We start from the raw sequence: 15,912 nt of genomic DNA, 5'->3' as shown, positions 1-15,912 counted from the left end.
AGGTGGAATCCTGAAGGGAATGTTAACGATGTTTGTTTTTTTTAAAAAAACTGACCCGCCATGTAGGAAAGGGTATTGTTTTATCAAATACCAACAACTTCCTGCCCTTTGAAGGACCTCACTGCGCATGTGTACTGAGAGGGTCGCCAAGCAGCGGTGAGTGGCCAGCGATGCCGGCAGGGGCCTTAGCGGCTAGGCACCGCCCAGAAGCCCGCAAGGAGGGGCCGAGTATTTGGCAACGCCCTCCTCCCAGTCTTCTCCAGGAGGCTGCGGGCAGCTGCCCTGGGGGTGGGACTGGTTATCAAGTGTGTGAGGGACGGGCTGGCCCTCCAGACCAGCCGAGGGCCCAGCCGTGGACAGAGCCTGTCTGGGGCACGGCCCCGGGAATACACGTTCCGGACACAGTCCCCAAGCTGCCCGTCGCTACCCAGATGAGAAGACATCGAAGAACACTATTTGGCAGTCCCTCAGCAGAGGCCGTCCTGTTATTCCCAAGGCTCTCGCCTGAGCAGCAGGGTCCCGGAGGGAGGAAGAGGAGACAGGGAGGAGAAGGGCCGGCCGGCGGGTCCGGCGACGCTGGCCCTCCGCGCACGCTCTGCGCGCAAGCTCCGGACTCCCAGCACGGCCTCTCTGGCCGCGGAGGCTGGACTTGACCTTTCCGGGGCACAGCCCCAGGGGCAGTTTTTGACAAAAAGGAAGAGGTAAAGCCAGGCTTCTCTGGCTGCAACCCGCAGGGGCGCAGGCGCGGCTCCCCGCACCCCCCTGCGTCCTCCCAGCCTGCAGGGGCGCAGGCGCGGCTCCCCGCGCTCTCGTGCGCCCTCCGCGGTCAGTTGGCCTCCCCCTCCGTGAACTCCTCCTTGATGGACTGTCTGCGGGACTTGCAGTCCGGGAGGTCAAAGCCAAAGTCCGCCCACTCGTCCGGGCCCGCGCCCGCCGCGCCGCCCGGGACGCCGCGGTTGGGGATGGTGATGGTGTGGCGCACGCGGAAGTGCACGGCCTCCATCACGCGCTGCCGCTGCAGCTCCCCGGAGCTGCCGATGGAGATGGTGGCGGCGTTGCTGCTGGAGCGGATCAGCTGCTGAGCGCCGCAGTCGTGGCCCTGCTTCAGGTCCTGCAGGCCCCTCCAGATGGTCATCCGGTACTGGTCCGGGATCTTCAGGGCCCCGAGATCCTGCGGAAGCGCAGGCGCCCCGCGGCGCCGTTAAAGGTGGAGCCGGAGGCCCCGCCCCCTCCTCTCCCACCGCTCACCTGGCTGGGGGACCACCCGCTCCTGCGGAGCCCCCAGGACCACTAAGGAGGCCAGGGACACCCGGAGGTGCCGGGCCACCGTCCGTCTTGGTCCTGGAACTCGACGGGAGGGGGGGCAATAAAGCAGCTCGGAGGGGCTCCAAGGATGGGAGGCTGCACCCACCCTGTGCAGCTGATCTGGACACACCCCTCCAGGCCGTGCAGCCGGACTTGCCCACCCTCAGGAGGGATTTTGGCACAAAAGCCAGAGGTGGGGACGTGGGTGGGCTTGGGAGGAAGGGTTTCCCAAAGGTCACAGCCACCTCCCCAAGCCTCGAGAACAGGAAAGCACCCGAGAGCCACCCCAGAAAGAGGAGAGGGAGCCCCCTGCGCAGGGACAGGGCCCCTCCGGCCGGGTGGGGGCGGGGCGGGGACGGTACCTCCATGGTCAGGTTCTGCAGGTGGTAGACGCTCTGCAGCCCCTGGGAGGTGAAGTGCTCGATGCAGTTCGGACACCCCAGTCCTGTTAAAAAACTGCAGGAGAGTTCACCCAATGAAACGGCACCCACATCTGAGGAGCGGCCGGGCGGCCTGGTGGTGGGGGGGGCTCTGCATCCCGAAGGGTGACTCCTGGCCACCCCTGCCCACAAGGCCACCACAGCGCAGCCGCCAAGGGACCCCGGCTTTCGTGCTCCCCCGCCTCCCAGCATCGGCCGCGCACCCCCTTCTGGCACTTTCTCTGCCTCTGTCTGCCCCCAGGGGGCAGCAGAGTGACCAAAGCGTGGGGCAGCTGGCAGAGGCCGCCCCCAGCCTCCGGCCTGGGGACCAGGAGCCACACAGGGGCCGAGGTCAGTGGGTGAGGGGCAGGGCCTGGCCGCGGCCCACATACCTGACCAGGCTGGGGTCGGCGTGGTAGGGGGGAGGTGGGGTGCAGTGGGACCCCGGGACCAGGGGCTGGGAGCCGTGGCTGCCGTTGATCTCTCCGTTGGCCGGCAGGGCGTGGCCGTGGTTGGGCAGTATCCCCGGGCCTGCCAAGAGTCGGGCGGGACTGTCGGAGGCAAGGCACAGCCCCGGGGGAGCGGGAGTGGCAGAGGGGCCCTCCTGGGCCGTGCTTGCCGCCGTGGGGGGGCCAGGGCTGCCGGAGGGAGGGAGGCACCCCCAAGGGCCGCTCATGCGGGTCTCGAGCAGGCAGCTGTGTCTGGACCCGGGCCCAGCATCCGGGCCTCCCCCACCCACCCTGGTCCCCACGGCGACTCACCCATAGGCCCCAGGTTGGGCCCGGCCGCCGAGCTGTGCGGGGGCGGCTGGCCCACCAGCTGGTTGACAGAGGGCAGCTTGTTGACGCCCCCGTGCACCTTGTTCATGGGCGAGAGGACCGGCCCGTAGGACGGCGGCTGCAGGTGGCCCCTGCTCGGACAGCGACAGCCGTGTTGGTGAGGGCCCAGGCAGCTTCCTGCCCACCAGCCACCTCCACATGGGCCCCTGCCGCCGCGGGTGGGGACCCTGACCCTGAGCTGAGGTGTCAGAGCACCACCACCCCCTCACCCAGCCTCTCTGCCTGGGCTGCGGCCCCCCAGCCTGCTCTCGGGGACTCATGCCACAGCGGGCCCCCTGGCTCCGACCTCCCCTCCTTGTCCTGTCCTTGGGAGACGTTTAGGGGAACCCCTGGGTGGGAGACAAAGTCATAGCGATGGCCGTGACCACTGCGGTCAAGGAAGGCTTCCCGGAGGAGGGGACGCCACACGGGGCCCCGTGTCCCGTGCGCCCCGTGTCCCGTGCGCCCCGTGTCCCGTGCGCGGGGGCGGCACTCACGGCCTCTGGAGGAGCTGCTGCTGCTGCTGCTGCCGGTAGGAGTCCACCAGCTGTGGAGGCACCAGCTCCATCAGCTCCAGGCTCTCCTTGACCTTCATCAGGATCTCGAAGTTCTCGCGGCCCCGCACCTGAGCAGAGGGAGGGGGACCGCTGCCCGGGGGCACCTGCGTCTCCCCTCGACCCCAGGACCCCCGGTGGCAGCCTCGGGGGACCCTCGGCCCACAGCCTCGCGGGTTCCCTGGCACCGCAGGCCCCTTCTTGCCCCCTTCCCCAGAGCGGGGGACAGGTGTCCCCTGGCCGCCAGACCGCGCCCACCCCTTCCAGGCCCTGAGCCTGCCCCTCCCCCGCCTTCCCCCGCTCCCCAGCACTCAGCACACTCGGGGTTCGGGGACAAGAAACTCAACAAATAGGGGGTTTTAGAACAAAGTGCTCATTCTGACTCAAATATAAAAGGTCACGTAATGGAAACCCAGTCCAGGCCACGCACGCAGCGGTTTGGCCCGCCGGCGGCAGAGGGCACACCCCGGGACAGGGCGGCGGCCTGCGGGACCCCGGAAGTGGGGTTCGGGATCCCCGCCCCGCCCCCGCCCCCCAGGACCTGCGTCGTCCCGCACGCGTGTGAACTCCGAGCGGCGGCGTGCGGAGCCCCTGACTCGGCGCACCCCGGCCTCCCTGCCGACTGGCCCCGTCGGGGCCCGGCTCTCCCTCCGGGGACCTGCCCCCGCAGAGCCCGGGGTCTCGAGTCTCGGGTCTCGGGGTGGGACGGGCGGCCCCCGCCCGCCGCTGGTGGTGCCCGCCGGGGCCCCGCGGACCGGGACGCTCACGTGCATGTAGTACGTGTCCTCGTCCCCGAGCCGCCGCTTCTTCACGCCGGTGCCCAGGGCGGGGACGGCGGGGGGGCTCTGCTTGAAGGCTGCAGGGCCGGGCGGGAAAGGCCGCGTGAGCCGCAGGGAGGGGGCGGGGCGACGCAGACACAGCCGCCGGGCGCCCCCCGCCCCCGGTGCGCCAGCAAGAGGCCCGGCGGTCCCCGTGCCGCAGGGAGCGCACCCAGGGGCGGCCACGCGGGCGAGGCGGCCTCTCTGCCCCGCCAGCGTTTCGCCCGCGTCCTGCAGGGTGGCCGGCACCGACCCTCCGGGGCCGCCCGCCCGCCGGCCGCGCCCGGGCTCTCACCGCGCTTGCTGGGGGCCCCGCTCTTGGCCGCGCTCTCGTTCAGGGCCTGCTGCTCGCGGTAGTGGTCCTCGTCCGCCTTGCGGTCTCGGCCGGGACAGGCGCAGATGCGGCCCTCGAAGGACCGGCGGCCCAGCACCTGCCCGCTGTCCGGGAGCACAGCCGGAACCCTGAGCCTCCGGCACCCCCGGCCCTGCCCGCCCTCCCCACCTCCGGCTGTGACACAACAAGGGATCGGGCCAGAGTGCCCGGCTGCCCCCGGACCCCAGCTCCCCGGCCCCCCCACGGCCCAGCGCTGCTCTGGCGGCCGCTGTAGCCCGAGGAGGCCCCACCCTCCCCGCAGCTCGCCTGGCAGGCCCCCCCTCCCCCCACCCCCCAGGGCCGCACCGCTCCTGGCCCTCGGTCCCCCTGTCCCCACACCATGTCCCCACCCGAGTCCCCGCCCCCCACCCCTCACTCGAACCGCGGACTCACTCCCGGGTCTCCAGGGTGATGATGATGAGGATGGGCCGGCGGTTCATGCCCCCCACGCAGCTGCTGTTGCACATGAAGTTGTAGAGGATGGTGGTGAACTCCGTCCCCACCTGCATGGGGGCGTGGGGGAGGGCGGTGGTGTCTGCGTGTGGGCCGGCCCCCGCTGGAGGGGGCGGGGCTCCTGACCGTCCAAGCCCGGGTCTCTTACATCGGGTGCTGCCTCTGGGTGGGCTTGGGGGGCTGGGCTGTGCTCGGTGGTCCTTCGTCATCGCCCACTCTCCACCCACCCGCCCGCCCACCCATCTGTCACCCATCCGTCCCCCATCCATCTGTGTGTCCGTCTGTCGACCCCTGTGCGTCTGTCCACACACGCAGGACACCGAGCCTCAAGGCCGCGAGGGTCCTGGGTGCCCAGCGAGCTCAGACCGGCCCCTGCCCCCGGGAGGCGGCTGCGCAGGCGGTCCGGTTACCGGGGCAGCTGCCCTGCCGCAGGTGGGAGGCGGAGTCCAGGGCTCTTGTTGAGTGGACGCGGGTGGGGGTCCACCCAGCGTGGTTTCTCCTGGGCGGGAGGGGTCCTGCCCTGCTCGACCCCAGCCCCGCACCCACCCGTTTCCCAGGGGTGCGTGGAGGGCTCCTGACCACGTGGGACCGCAAAACAGGCGGTTGTCACGGTCTCCCCAAGTCGGGATGGAAAAGCCCCTCACTAGCTCAGGAAACCCTTGCCTTTCACAGAACAGCCAGCAGGGGGCGGAAGAGCCCTGCTTTCCTGGCTGTCCAGGCTGGTGAGGGTGGGCCTGGATGCAGGGGGAGGGAGGACAGGGTAGGGGGGTCCCACACCTCCGGTGGGTAAGGGCTGGTCTTCCGCGCAGGGGTCCTGGGGAGCCGGGCCCAGCTTTGGGAGTCCAGGGGGTGGTTTCAGAACCAGGCGGAGGAGAGGGGAGGGCTTGCTGAGCACCCCCCCCTTTCCTGGCCCCCACGCCACCCTCACCCTGGGCACCCCCCTGCCTCTGCCCCCAGCTGCACCCCCAGGCCTGCCCCGCCCTCAGGTCAAGGGCGGACCTCCCAGGGTCTCTCCACTGTGCCTACCTCTGGCATGGCCCCCCACCACGTGCACCAGTTACCCCTCGCCTCCAGGCCCCGCCCCTGACTGTCAGCCTCTCCCCCACCCCGCCAACCCCCCACCTGGAACTCCAGTCCTCGGGGCCTCGGCCCCTCCCCCCTCGAGTCCCGGGAGTGGGAACAGACCGGTGGGAGGAGGGGACAGGTGGGGGCTGAGTTCAGAGGTCGTCAGCCCCCTTCCGCTGCTGATGGGGAGCCAGAGCCCGGAGAGGACCCGAGGGCAAGGGTGAGGCAGGGGCGGGGCCTCGAGGGGAGGGAAGACGAGGGGGTCCCCCGAGGGCCCTGACCCCCCCGTCCCCGCCAGGCCTACCTGTGGGGGCTCGTAGGGCACCATGACGCTCTGCCTGCCCGTGACGGGGTCGTCCACGTACTGCGAGAGGTTGTTGCCCTCCACGCGGATGAGGTGGCTGGCCGGGGCGGGCTGTCCTGCCAGGAGGGGGCGCCGCCTCAGGGAGGTGCCGCCCCCGGGTGCTGGGGCCACACGCAGACCGCGGACCACGGGCCTGCCCCCCAGTCCCCGCCCAGCCTCGAGGCCAGGCTGCCCCGCTCTGCTTGGCGCCCGCACCTGAGGCCCCAGGCCAAGCTGGGGAGAGACGGGGTGTCGGGGAGGCCGAGCCCACGGCCAGCGCCCCCACGGCCCCTGCTGGCGGCGCCCGGGGCTGGGCGGCCTCACCTTCGTTGAAGTCCCGGCCGAGCTCGTGGTTGGGACAGCGCTTCACGACCTCGGTCACGTGCTCCGCCTTCTTGTAGACGGGCATGGCACGCACGGCCGAGCCCGGGGGCGGCGGGGCGGCCACCTTGATCTGGATGGGGCACGTCTTGGCGATCTGGCAGTACAGCTTCTTCAGCAGCGGGGAGTACTGGGCGGGGGGGGGCGGGGAGTGGGCGTGAGGCCGCAGGCCGGCCTGTGCCGGGCGCACCGGGCCATCCCTCCATGAGGTCCGGAGCCCCTTGCCCCAGCTCTCCGACAGCAGCCCCCCCACCCTGCAGAGCGCCTCGCCCTCGGAGCACCCGAGCAGCAGGCCTCTGGCTGGTGTGTGCGCAGCGACAGCCACCGGCCCCGGTGCCCAGAGCAGCAGCCAGGCCGAGACGCCTCCTGTGTGGGTCTCACCACGAGGAGGTAGGTTCCTTTACGTCCGTGTTTGGGACGAGGACCGAAAGGCCGGGAGGGAGAAGGTGCTGTTGGAGGGTGGGGGCTGGGGGCCAGGCCCCCCCAGCTCCCCCCAGTACTCCCCCCCCCAGTTGGGCTCTTCCCGCTGTGAACCTCAGCCCACCCCGCCGCCCGCCCACGGCGGTTCGCAGTGCGGAGCCCCGGTTTAAAATCCCAGAGTGAGGCCTCTGGCATCGGCGCCCAGGACGCTCGCCCACTGGGGGGAGACCCAGGCTGCAGAGGCCGAGGGACCATGCACAGTGGTGGCTCGGCCACTGGGGTGTGCGGGTCACTGACCATGAAGCCCCAGGCGCCACCTGCGGGGACCCTGTGGAAAGAATCGGCGGCGGCCATCCCACCCCAGCACACAGCTCCCGGGGGTCCGGGGCACCCCGAGAGGGCCCAGGATGGCTCTCGGCCGCTCAGGCTGCAGGAGGCTGGAGTCCCCACCCACCTCCCGACCGCTAGTTCTGGGGACCGTCGGGGCTCTCATGCTCCCCTCCCTGGGGCCGTGGGGGGCATTCCGGGTCCGAGATGCACAGGGTGCTTCCTGCCCCCATGCCCCCCCAAAACCCCCCAGCAGCCCAGAGTGACCCCAGCCACGGCCCCAGAGAGTGCCCTGTCGCACCTCACCATGGGGCCGCTGGGGAACCAGACCAGAGAGAGGGGGTCGCAGGCAGAACCAGGAGGGAGCAGGTCCCGGCCCTTCTTTGCCAAGGAAAGGGGGGCCTGACACCCTGACCCCAAAACATAAGGCCCCCGCTGGCCGCCAGAGCGGCTTCTCTGGCCACCGAGTGGACCCCCGGGGCCTCATACCCTCGGCACCTCCAAGCGCAGGAAAGCGAGGCGGGGGAGACCCGGGAGGGGATGAGACCCTGGGACCAGGACCAAAGGGTCCCCAGGACATTCCCAGCCCTCAGGCAGGGCGGTGTGACGGTCCCTCCACGCCTGAAGTGTCGCCATCTCTGGGGCGGGGTCCAATGGGGGTTAGGGACAAGTGGGCGGGGTCTCCCCTCCTTGGCAAATTGGGAGCCTGCTGAGGACGTGCCCCTCTCGACCCATCACGGGTGGGAACTGGATGCCCGTGGGACTCTTCCCGCTCAGGTGCCCCGCCCCCGCCCGGGGAGGTGTCCCCTAAGAGAGGTCACCTCAGCGGGGAAATGGGCGTGCAGAGGACCCTGGCCAAGAATGGGGGGCAGGAGCCGATAGGTGCCCAGTCTCCTCTCGCCGACCACCCACAGGCCCCCATCCGTCCTGTCACCCTGGGGGGGGCACGACCTGGGTGGGGTCTTTACGCCCACCGAGGCGGGTCCCAGGTGGGCTGAAGTGGGCGGGCCAGGAGTGACCGGGGTCCGGGCTGGCCGATTCCTGCAGGGCGGCCCGGGGCGGGAGGCCGCCTGGGCTCCTCAGCCGGCTCCTCCGGGGCTGGGCCGGGTCCCGGGTGCGGCTGAGTGCAGGCGCCCTCAGCACCCTCCCTGCTGCTCCCCGGTGGCCCCTGGGGTCTGAACAGCAGCGTGCCACTTCGGAGCCCCTCCGGCCCGCCGCTGCCCCTCAGAAGCCGGGTCCTACTTCCCGGGCAGCCGCGGTCGGGCAGAGAGGAGGGGGGACGGGACTCAGGGCGGCTGCCTGCTGATGCCGGGTGGGGTGGTGTGGGGGCCCGGCGGTGCTCTCGGGGTCCGGAATCCCCAGCTGAGGCCCCTGGAAAATGCAGGACGGGCGGCGCAGCCTGCGGTCAGAGGGGAGCGGGGCGTCCTGGAGGCCTGGGCGTGGGGAGCTGTCCCTGGTGCTGCCGGCCCGGCGGGAAGCTGCCGCTCCAGAAGCCGCGCGGCTGCGAGCGAGAAAGCTCGGAGCTGCCTGCCGGGGCGGGCAGGTCGCACCTGGGCACTCGGTGGCCCAGCACCCCCCCCCCCCCCGCTTCCTGCATGAGGCCCCCACCAGCTTTGGGCCTGGCCCTGCTCCCCAGGGTGGGTCTCCAGCCCGGTGCTGCCCTGGCCGCCGGCTGCAGTGGCCCTCGGGCCCTCACAGCTGCCAGCCCCCACCCGGGCAGGGAGAGGCCCAGGGGCCTGCTGTTCTCACACCTGGGGCACCGGGTGTGGACACAGGCAGCCGTGGGGCAGTCGGGGAGCCTGGGGAGGCCAAGCACGGGGCAGGCGCAGGGGCAGGGTGGGGCCTGCAGCGGCCCAGAGAGGCAGGCCTGGGTTCCGGGAGCGCCCGGGCCAGGGGTGGGTGCTGAGGGAGCCCGGCAGGAAGCGGCCCTGGGTCCTTGCGGGTTCTGGAAAAAAGGTCACGTGCAGACACTCCCTCCCCCGCCCTCCCATCCGCCTCTCCTTCCCCGGAACCGCTAGATGGATGTGTTTCAACAGATTCTGAGCCGATAAAATCTTATTTATCCTCGGCTGTTGACACAGAGCCGTCTAGACTTGCCCGCCCTGCCACACGCTGGGGTCTGCCCACCCTGCCCGCCCCCACCCACTTCCCCCCTCCGTCCGAGCCCCCCCTAGTTCACCATGGGCCCGGCCTGGCTGGGAGCCCCGGGTCTGGTGGGGCTGAGCGGGGGCGGTGGGCGAGAGGGTGGCGGGAGGCGCAGCGGCGGTGGCTGTTAATTTCCCCGCGCCCACCGCTCAGCGGCGGGGTGCCCGGCGCGGGCAGGCTCGGGCAGGCGGAGAGAGGAGAGGTGATAATAAGGTGTCTGTCATTTTCCAGGGACGTGTAGCATCTTGCAAACCGCAAATACCGTTAACCAGCTCGGGCGAATCTGTTACAACAGACTCTGGAAGACGGGGCCTCGGCGGGGGGCGCCTATTTTAAATGGTTTTTTCAGAGCCAGCTTCCATCTGCTTTGTGTGTGTGTGTGTGTGCATGTGTGTGTGTGTGCGTGCACACGTGTTCAGGGCCAGGCTCCTCTCCTCCCGGAGGCCAGGGCCCCTTTGAGGACTTGCCCCGGGCCCCGGGTCCGCTCGCCCCGGGACAGCCCCCACGGCTGCCCCGCGGGCCCCTCGGGCCCCGTGAGTTCACAGAGTCACCGCAAGACACACAGGGAGCTCAGACCACCAGCTCCCTGCCAGTCCCCCCGGGTGAGGACCCTTCTCCTCCTGCCCAGGCAGGTGGTGACGACACCCACAGGAGACTCCCTCCGGCTCTTCCTGGGGGCTGTCACCCTGCGCGGCCCGGGCTGGCCGCCCACCCTCATGTCCGCCCCCAGCGGGGGGCTAGTGGGAGCAGGGGCAGCTCTGACAGGAGTTGGGGTCACAGCCCAGAGAGGAGGCGGGGCTCCCGTGACGACCCCCCCGTCCTGCCTCAGAACATGCATGAGAAACCCACAGGCCGCGCCCCAAGCCGGCCCCGGCCCGTGGACGCCTGTGGGGCCCGTGCCTGGCCCGACAACGGACGGGTCGAGATGTGGGATCTAAGAGGCCACGGCGACTCCTCAGGAGCGCCTGGCTGGGGGAGGGACGGGGGTGTCTGCTGATACCCCCATGCAGGCTGGGCGTGGGGGTCCCCTGGCCGGAAGCCCAGAGGAGGGGGAACAGGAAGCGGAAACGGGCTGAGTGACCACAGTCCCCGTCGCCTCCGGGGGAGCCCCCGGAGGCGACGGACAAGAAGCTGCCCACTGGGGAGAGGCAGGCCTGGGGGTGCCCGGCAGCCTGGCCCAAGGGTCCCTCCAGCCAGGCCCCAAACGGGTGAGCAGGAGCCCCGGGGCCCCCACGGCCCGCGGCACCCGGCCTTGGCTGGCTCGTCCCGCGGGGCTGTGCCATCCATCAAATGACGCCTGCGGGGCCGGGTGCTGGGCTGAGACCTGTGTGCGGGGAAGCAGGTGTGTGCGGGGCTGACCCAGGAGAGAGGCCGCGGGCCCAGGCCGGTGGGGGGGGGGCGGGGGTCCCGGGACAGCAACGGGGCGGGGCGGAGGCCTGGCTCAGGGGAGAGAGAGGGGGCTGCGGAGGGGCCGGCAGCCGGGGGCTGCGCCCGTCAGCAGGGTCGGGGCCTCCAGCGGCCCTCGTTCTGTAGCCCTGTAGCCGAGGCTTCCCCAGGAGGATGAAGGGGTGACAGGATGCGATCTGTGTCCTGGGGGTGGGGCGGGGCTGGCAGGAAGCCCCAGAACCCTCACCAGCAGCCACCCCTCCCACCCCAAGGGCACAGGTGGCGGTGGGACCCCCAGCTGCAGCCAGGCCCTGACACGGCTCACTGCCCACGAGCAGCATTCCCGCAAAGCTCTCCCGGGGAGGGCGGGCGGCCCTGCCTGCCTCGGACCTTGCGGGGAAACACTCAGGCAAGGATCGGTGAGCTGGGCCGAGGGCCAGCCCACGACACTGCCCTGCACCGGGCTGGCGGCCGGCCTGGCTCTGTCCACCGCGGGCAGGGGCTGGGGCAGGGGCTCCTGGGTCTCACCGCCACCCCACTCCTGTCCACCCAGCTGGCCGGCCCTTGTCTGCCGTGGTGATCTCCAGGGTCTGCCCACCTGGCAAGGTGCCGGGGTCAGCGGCACCCTCTGCTCACAGGACAGTCCCGAAGCCTCTGACCGTGGCGCACGGCTCTGGCCACGGCCACGGGTCCAGGCAGTGCAGGGCCTGCCCTTCCCCTGTGTGCTGCCACTTCCAGGATGGACGGCCTCACGGCCGGTGCTGGACGGGCTGCAGGTGTCCGGGGAGGGGAGGGAGGGAGGCCGGGCCGAGGCGCCAGCTGTGGCAGGTTCGAGGGGGCCCTCCCCCCTCGGACTGCAGGTCAGGACCCAGGTCAGGACCCAGGTCAGGACCGGCCCTCCGTGCGGGAGGCAGTGAGAGCTGTCGCTTCGCCTCAAACACGCTCGACCCCCGTCCAGCGAGAGGGGAGCCCCGGGTCCGTCCTGAACTCGGGGCCTGCGTGCCCCGGACGGGTGGGGGTGGTCATTTCTCAGCCTTTAATTCCAGGGGGGTGCGACTGGGGTTTTTGCTGAACCTTGTCAGTGCCCAGCAGAGCCCCGGGCGGGCCGAGTTCCGGCTTCTAAACCTGGGACCCCTGCCGAGGGCGTGGCCGCTGAGCCAGGTCCCGATGGGCAGGGTGCGCCCCACCCACTGCTGACGGTGACCTCGTGACCGTCAGGGACCTGCCCTCCGTGAGCCTCAGTTTCCTCATCCGTAAAGTGGGGCGAACTCTGCTCCCTGGGGCACGTGGCCAGGGCGCTCCGGGCGCGGCCCGCACTGTGGGGGGGAGGGTGTGGGGGTGTGTGTGGGGGGTGCTCTGCCACGCTGCCGTCAACGCTGCTGACCCCCTCTCCCCCCAGGGCCGCAGGCCTGTCTCCACGTCAGAGCAAGTCCCAGCAGACAGACAGTTCTCGGTAAGAGCGCGATCGTGCGGCACCCCACCCACAGCCCCAAACCCCTGGGACTGACTCCTGTCTCCCAGGGGACGTCCCTCGCGCCCCCTGCAAGAACCAGGGGTGTGAGGTGGGGCCGCCCCCCTGGGACTGGGGCTGAGATGTCCCGGCCCCACTCAGGGCCCCGAGGCTAAGGTCTGTGACCTCCAGGCCCAGGGGCTGCCCCAGCTGTGGCAGAGGGTGGAGAGAGGCGGGGTGGCCCCCAGCTCGGGCCACGAGGAGCCCCGGGGCTCGGGTCCCCGCCCGGGGCCGCCCGCAGGAAGCTCGCCCCGCCCACAGAGCCTCAGACAATGCCCGAGATTTCAGCAGCTCCTCCCGGAGCGCGCTCGGCTCGTTTCCCCCAATAATCCACGTTTCATCTCCACAATAAACACTCTGAGGACGCTTCCCTAATTACTCCCGGTGCCAGTAAAAGGCATTAATTCCACTCCTGCATTCCATAAACCGTGAGGATAGCGCAACTGATACCGCGGTCATGTCGGGGCACCTCCGCGGCTGTGCTCCTGCCTGCGAGCCTCCCGGGGGCTGGGGAGCCTCCTCCCGAACCCATCAGCGTTGACTCAGCCGCCTTCCACCCAGGAGTCCCAGGCCGGGCGGCCGCCGCGCTCCTGCCACCTTCCGGGTGCTCCTCTGGGGCCGGGGGCGCAGTGCTGCACCGTGGATGGACACACGCACACGGACATACGTGCACACATGCCAGGTCGGGGGCAGCTGGAGGCCAGAGGGGGCTGTGTCCACACTGGCCCCCCAGGGCTGGCTGCGCCGTCCTACTGTGCAGGACCACTGCACCCCGAGCTGCCTGCCCCTGCAGGCTGTCCGCAGGGCCCGTCGGAGCACCAGAGGGGCCCCCAGGCTGGGCTAGGGCCCCAGCACCCCCCACTGAGCCCTCCTCCCTGACCTGGGAGCCCCGTTACCCTAACCTCCGGGACACCCAGCACAGCCCTGGGAGCGGGCAGGGGCTGAGCTGGGCTGGACCGCGTCCAGACACCCATCTCGGGTGCTGCTCCCCCTCTCTGCTCCCCGGGACCCCTGTCACCACCGTCCCCGTCACTGCCAGCCCGGGGGGAGCCCCAGGGAGAGCGTGGGACGGGGGCACAGACGCCTGGCTCCACCGTCCCCAGGCCCAAGAGACAGCAGTGCCCGAGGGCTTCGCTCGAAACCGCAGTCTTTCAGGGGGTCTGTCCCCCCTTAGTCCAGGTGGACCCCAAAACAGACAGGCCTCGGCCAGCGCCACTCAGAGCAGGGGGCTCCACCCCCGCCCCTGCGCAGCCACCTGGACGGCGGCTCCAGCCTGGCCTGGCCTGGCCCTGGCCCTGGTGCTGGTCAGCTCTGCCCTTGAGCCGCAGCCCAAGCCGCTTCTCCCGCAGCTGTGGCCTGAGACCCTTCTCCTCCCGCCCCTGTGGGGGCCGGTCAGAACCCCGGGCAGCGGCGACTGGAGAAGCCTGCATGTGTGTGCTTGTGCACATGGGCGTGCATCATGTGTGTGCATCAGACGTGCGCAGGTGTGCCGCAGCGCACACATGCACCATCAGTGTGTGTGTGCATGTATGTGTGCACGTGTGTGGTATGCACCATGTATGCACATGTGCACACAGGTGTGCACTGTGCCACCAAGTGCATGTGTGCACACACATGGCCACACGTGTGCATGGTATGCCGTGTGTGCACCATGCACACGTGCACGCCTGAGAACCGAGGGCCCCAGCGCCCAGGGAAGCCGGCAGGGCAGACGTTCCACTCAGCAGGGTGACCGGCAGGGCCAGCGGGGCAGAGGCCAAAGACCCCATTAACAGCTGCGGCCCCCCGGGGCCGGCGAGGATGTGTTCCCTGAGTGGGGAGAGGAGCACAGGCGGCAGAACACTTGGAACCGTACTTGAGAAAAATGTGAGGTACCTATCAGTTACCACCCGCCGGCGCCGGCCGGCAGCAAGCCCGGGCAGCGCCCACGCAGCCAGCCCCCAGACCCGCGAGCCGCGGGCGGCCTAGCAGTCGCGTCCTGCCTGGACTGCCTGGGCCCGGAGCGGGGCCTGCGGGGGGCCTGCTCCCAGGGGCCTGAGGTGCCAAAAATCTCATTATCGATGTTTGTCCCTCCCCCGCCCCCTGCATCCCTGGGGGCCGGGGAGGGCACCTCGGCCCCGGCAGCCGCGGCCCGCTCCCTGGCTCAGCTGCCCCAGTGGAGGGCCTCCGGAGGCCCTGGCGGGGAGGGGCGGCGGGGACCGCTGGCTCGGGAGTCGGGGTGGGGGTGCCGCGTGGGGGCAGAGCCCCCGGTGTGGCCGGTGGGCCGCCCCCGTCTGGGCAGACCCCGCTGCAAGGACACCTTTGGCCAAGAGACCCACGACCAAGCCAGAAGCCCCGCGGCCCCGTGGCGGGCGGCGGGGGCGGAGGCAGCCGGGGGGGTGGGCAGGGGGCCCCAGAGGGTGGAGGCAGTGGGCAGAGAGGCAGCTCCTGTCCCTCCCGGGGCCGGCTCGGGCCACCCGAGGCTCCTGGAGCCCCCAGACGTGCAGAGACCCTGCCAGCGTCCCCAGGCAGAGGCAGGGAAGGGAGCCCAGGCCCCCAAAGTGCCTGCGTCAGGCCCTGATACCAGCATTCAGTGGGGCAGGGACCACGGCCCTTCCCCTTGCAGGGGGGAGGAAGGGTTCAGGGAGAGACAAGTCTGAATGTGGAATGGGAGTGGTAGTGAGCCTGTCGTCGCCAGAGGTGTGCAAGTGTGGGGGTGCCATGGGGGCCTCCTGACCTGGCTACCCATCACCCAGCCAGACCTCAGAGTTGGGGTGTGAGGACCGGGACCCCGCAGGCAACAGAGAACTGAGAGGACCCCCCTGCAGATGCGGCCCCGCGGGCCAGAGGGAAAAATGAGGACGACTCTCCAGCCCGATGGCACTGCACGCCACACTGCATGCCGCCCGGCCTGCCTCCTTTAACCGGATTGCCACTCTCTGTAAGGAGCGAGGGGGTGGTCACTTACAGATGAGGAAGACAGGGGCCGCTGACAGGGGCCACGAGGGTCCCTGCCCCTCTGGGCCTTAACTCAGCCAGGGGCCAGCCCCTGAGGGGGGGAGGCCTCAGCCCGAGCAGGGACCAGAGACAGCCACAGGGCCACCACGGACTGGCCCAGGCTCTAGACTGACCCTCTGCAGAACCTGACTCAGGGTACTGGTGGCTCCGCCCCCTCCACATCTCCCCACCCCCCAGGAGCGTGGGAAAAACCTCAGCCGCCGGCCAGCAGGGCCGTGAGTTCTTAAAGAGGCAGAGCACTTGAGGGTACCTGCTCGCTGCTCCCCTGGGGGCAGAGCACAGTCACGCTGAATGGACGTTTTTGCTCAGAGTCCTATTTGCAGGTGGGGCTGAGCGTGGGCTGCTCCCTGGGGGCCGTGGCGCGGCCCCGTGGGACAGCCAGCTATCCTCAGGTGGGAGCCAGGGCAGGGCTCACTGCTCCCCTTTCGCAGGCAGGCAGGGGGCCCCGAGGGTCTGGGGGCTGCCTGTCCCACCAACACCCTGGGTGCCCCCCCCGGAGGTGCCCCGAGGTCTCTCTGGAGGTCTCTGCACCCCTGCAGCCATCACCCCGACGGGGGGGTGGCGCGGCTGGCAGCCCCTGCTCCCCAAGCTTCAGCAG

At 70.6% G+C, this 15,912-nt stretch overlaps 1 protein-coding gene across 1 annotated transcript in view; it reads right to left on the bottom strand.

Annotated features, from left to right (window-relative positions):
* Positions 1 to 116: 116 nt before the first annotated feature.
* TP73 (tumor protein p73) overlaps positions 117 to 15,912 on the bottom strand; it is a 38,913-nt gene continuing 23,117 nt past the window's right edge. The window contains exons 5-14 of the mRNA XM_045858774.1: positions 6,473 to 6,659; positions 6,110 to 6,225; positions 4,681 to 4,790; positions 4,210 to 4,352; positions 3,864 to 3,952; positions 3,040 to 3,167; positions 2,486 to 2,634; positions 2,117 to 2,255; positions 1,668 to 1,761; positions 117 to 1,171 (exon numbers count right to left, since the gene is read on the bottom strand). Coding sequence (XP_045714730.1) covers positions 827 to 1,171; positions 1,668 to 1,761; positions 2,117 to 2,255; positions 2,486 to 2,634; positions 3,040 to 3,167; positions 3,864 to 3,952; positions 4,210 to 4,352; positions 4,681 to 4,790; positions 6,110 to 6,225; positions 6,473 to 6,659 — 1,500 coding nt within the window. The 3' untranslated portion in view covers positions 117 to 826. The remainder of the gene's footprint in view (positions 1,172 to 1,667; positions 1,762 to 2,116; positions 2,256 to 2,485; positions 2,635 to 3,039; positions 3,168 to 3,863; positions 3,953 to 4,209; positions 4,353 to 4,680; positions 4,791 to 6,109; positions 6,226 to 6,472; positions 6,660 to 15,912) is intronic.

The sequence above is a fragment of the Phyllostomus hastatus genome, unplaced genomic scaffold (assembly GCF_019186645.2).
Source record: "Phyllostomus hastatus isolate PE091 unplaced genomic scaffold, TTU_PhHast_1.1 phas_scaffold_182, whole genome shotgun sequence".
Taxonomy (NCBI): domain Eukaryota; kingdom Metazoa; phylum Chordata; class Mammalia; order Chiroptera; family Phyllostomidae; genus Phyllostomus; species Phyllostomus hastatus.
This window is presented reverse-complemented; position numbering and strand designations above follow the sequence as displayed.